The 4191-nt window shown below is 42.6% G+C and overlaps 1 protein-coding gene across 1 annotated transcript in view; it reads left to right on the plus strand.

The window, feature by feature from the left end:
- Positions 1-4191, plus strand: part of GPNMB (glycoprotein nmb) — a 36240-nt gene that overhangs the window by 15465 nt on the left and 16584 nt on the right. Inside the window, exons 5-6 of the mRNA XM_003788604.3 lie at positions 2363-2521; positions 2868-3179. Of these exons, the coding sequence (XP_003788652.1) occupies positions 2363-2521; positions 2868-3179 (471 nt within the window). The remainder of the gene's footprint in view (positions 1-2362; positions 2522-2867; positions 3180-4191) is intronic.

Raw genomic sequence — 4191 nt, forward strand, 5'->3', positions numbered from 1 at the left:
AACCCAGCCTAGGCCTGCTAAACAACAATGACAGTAATAACAAAAAAATAGCCGGGCCTTGTGGCGGGCACCTATAGTACCAGCTACTTGGGAGGCTGAGGTAAGAGAATCGCTTAAACCCAAGAGTTTGAGGTTGCTGTGAGCTGTGATGCCACAGCACTCTACCGAGGGCGACATACTGAGACTCTGTCTCAAAAAAATAAAAAATAAATTAAAATTATTCATAATTAATTTTAATAACCATTTATGTTATGATGCTTTTCCCTAGTACTCCTTGATTAAGATCATAATGTATATACATTTTTGCTTAATATCATGAACATTCAACAATATTATTAAAAGTACTTTATCTACATTTACTTTATCCATCACGCAATATTCCATTTTAGAGAAACAAAATAAGCTAATTACTGTTCTACTTTAACACAGTCTACTCTCCCTTTAACAATAAATGGTATTCACTTTGTTTCATTATTGGTGAAGTAATAATTTTGGGGAGAAGCAAATTTAGGTTGTTAGTAACACGACTGCTAAATTCTTAAGTTCAACACATCACAAGATGCCATCTGGCACAGAGTATTTGAAAACTGCCACCAATTGGCCAGGCACAGTGGCTCACACCTATAGTCCTAGCACGCTGAAGCAGGTAGATTGCTTGAGCTCAGGAGTTTGAGACCAGCCTGAGCAAGAGTGAGACCCCAGTCTCTACTAGAAATAAAACAACTAGCCAGGCATCATGGTAGGCACCTGTAGTCCCAGCTACTGGGGAAGCTGAGGCAAGAGGATGACTTGAGCCCAAGTGTTTGAGGTTGCTGTGAGCTCAGAGGTGCCATGGTACTTCACCAAGGGTGACAGAGTGAGACTCTGTCTAAGAGAGAGAGGAGGAGGGAAGGAAGGAAGGGAGGGAGGGAGGGAGGAGAGAGGAAGAAAAACTGCAATCAGCAGAGTAGTATCCAGATTTCTTCCCCCCCCACCCCCACAGGTTTTGGTTAGGGCTGGGTTTGAACCCGCTGCCTTGGTATATGGGGCCAGGGCCCTACTCCTTGAGCGCTGCCCTAGTCTCCAGATTTCTAAATGTTGTGGTCTGAACACAGAACAAAAAATATGTCAAATATAATGCTCGTCTATTTAAATCAATTCCTTCAAAGCTGACTTTATTTTTCATACCATCACGACCCTGTCAGTCAAATCACCAATGTAGGATTTCTTTGTCCTGTCACTCCCAGAATTCAGCCTCTTTGCATGGAGTCATTTATTAATACGTTCACTGACAGTCTGCCTCTTTGTTGCCTAACATTTATTAATTAAACCAGCTTAAATATCTTTATTTAAAATCAACCTTCAACCTCTTCTGTTTTTCTAACATGACTGCCTCCAATTTCCATTTTCCACTGAGATCTCAGAGTTAACTGATCTCCTCCCTTCACTAACTGTGGTGTCATCGGTGCTGGAACTAACATTTCCTCGTGTGTAACTGGCCCCTGAGAGATGCTTCTTCCCCTGTCAGCCTCCAGCGGAACTGCCCCTGCGTCTCCAGGTGAAGGAGATCCCAAATCACACCTCCTGCAGAAGCCAGGGTGTCTTTTGTCACATGTTTGACTGTGTGACAAATGTGGTCTTTAAACATTTCTGCCTCTCAGGCATCCATCCTATAGTACCCGGTATATGACAGATCTAAGCCAGCCCCTGGGTAGGACTAGCGCAGTCCTGGAGCCCTGAAGGAGAGGAAGTGCCCGCTGTCAGCAGGCTGCAGTTAGATTCCAGGAGGGTTGAAGAAAGAAAAGGAATGACTTAGCGGTCCTAGAAATGTCTGTAGAACCACTCCATTCTTCTTTTTGCTATCTACCACACCCTGTTTCTCTTTCATCACTTCCTATATTTTTACACACAAAAACTAAGAGAAGGTGGAAGATTCCAGATCCCTTTTTAAAAGCTGCTTAATGATACAGCTGAAATAGTTACAAGTAAGGTAGGCTTTTTGATAAATAAATTTTTTATCTCTCTTGGGACCCTCACCATAATATTAAATATATTTTATTTGGGAAAAAATGCCTATTTCATGTGCCAAATCACTTACTAAAAATATTTGTTTGTAAACTAAGGGCTAATTTCATTATCCTACTCAACTCAGCTCCTTTCATTTTAACCAACTTTATACAATTGTGTATGTGACTGTGGATTTGTTTTATAAGATTTTACATAAAAATGATCACCATCTCCCTTTCTGAAGCAGCACTCTATTCCTATCCTATTTTCTCTCATCAGGGCAATCTCTAAATGGTGGTGGCTAGTCTTTAAGAAACAACTTCCTATAATGATCATGTAATATAGCCAATAACTAAAGATTCCCGTCCTCCCAAAGGTCAGTATTTCCAGAAATTGGGACGGTGTTCAGTGAGAGTTTCTTTAAACACAACCAATGTGACTCTTGGCCCTCAACTCATGGAAGTAACTGTCTACAGAAGACACAGATTGATGTATATTCCGATCGCACAAGTCAAAGATGTGTATGTGGTAACAGGTGAGTGGTGCGAACGCTACTTTAACTATGGATGAAGTACTTAGTTCTGTTGATGTTAGTGGGTGAAGAAAGAGTTAGAGCTGAATGTTCTTGGCTAAGTTACGATTCATCTGGGCTCCTACTGACACTTGGGTGTTTAATGATGTTGCATTCCATCTATGTTTTCCAGAATAGCTGGGGAAAACTCTAGAAAATATGCGTGTGAAAAGGAAAAAATGATGCTAAACTATGCCTAATTTTAATTGTTTAACCTCTGCTAAATAGCATCAATAAAGCATCAATGAAGTCCTCTGCTAAACACCAAGCAATCATGCACTTTCTTTCCTTTTGGGGATGTGTCTTTCAGATCAGATTCCTATCTTCGTGACTATGTCTCAGAAGAACAATCGGAATTCATCTGACGAAACCTTCCTCAAAGACCTCCCCATTAAGTTCGATGTCCTGATTCATGACCCTAGCCACTTCCTCAATGAGTCTACCATTAACTATAAGTGGAACTTCGGGGATAACACTGGCCTGTTTGTTTCCAACAATCATTCTTTGAATCACACATATGTACTCAATGGAACCTTTCACCTTAACCTCACGGTGCAAGCTGCAGTGCCCGGACCTTGTCCCATACCGTCACCTACACCTCCAAAACCCACCTCCTCTTTAGGTAAGATGTTCCCAGTAACCTTTGATGGAGGTTCCTCAATGAATGGTTGATAAAATATTCATGTTGGTCAGATTATTAAATCTCTACTTAAAAGGATATTGTAGAGACTCTGTAATGATTTCATTTAGTACCCTTTGCGGGGGGCGGGGGGGCACAGTTGCCCAGGGTAGAGTGCTATGGTGTTAATCTAGCTCACAGCAACCTCAAACTCCTGGGTTCAATTGATCTTCCTGCCTCAGCTTCCTGCCTTAGCCTCCCGAGTAGCAGCAACTACAGGCACCCACCACAAAGTCCAGCTAATATTTCTATTTTTGGTAGAGACGGGGTCTCACTCTTGCTGATACTGGTCTTGAGCTCAAAGGATCCTGGTGCCTGGGCCTCTCAGAGTGCTAGGATTACAGGTGTGAGCCACCAGTGCCAGGCCAACCTGTTGATTTTTTTTTAAGCCAATTAAGCCTTTAGAATGTGGAAGAAAGAAGAATGTGTTTTAAGTCACTTTGCAAATAGAATTTGGTGACTTGCATAAAGCTCCTGGACCTTCTTGATTTGCAGTGATCCTTACTGTGTGTACTGATGCTATCCCCCTTCTAGCCTGTCACATTTCTATTTTTGGATTTGTTTGTTTGTTTTCTTTGAGACAGAGCCTCAAGCTATTGCCCTGGGTAGAATGCCATGGCATCACAGTTCACAGTAACCCTCATCTCCTGGCTTAAGCGATTCTCTTGCCTTAGCCTCCCAAGTAGCTGGGACTACAGGCGCCCACCACGATGTTCAGCTATTTTTTGGTTGTAGTTGTCATTGTTGTTTGGCAGGCCCGGGCTGGATTCGAACCCCCCAGCTGTGGTATATGTGACTGGCACCTTAGCTGCTTGAGCCACAGTCTCCAAGCCACATATGTGTTTATCTCTCATTTTTTGTAGAGATGAAAAGACCCACTGGCCCTTTATAAATGACCGGCTCTCATACTCCTCCACCATTCTCCTGCCCTGCTCTGCCCTGCCCTGCCCTGCCC

Source organism: Otolemur garnettii, unplaced genomic scaffold (genome assembly GCF_000181295.1).
Source record: "Otolemur garnettii isolate 467f Iridium unplaced genomic scaffold, OtoGar3 scaffold00028, whole genome shotgun sequence".
NCBI classification, from domain to species: domain Eukaryota; kingdom Metazoa; phylum Chordata; class Mammalia; order Primates; family Galagidae; genus Otolemur; species Otolemur garnettii.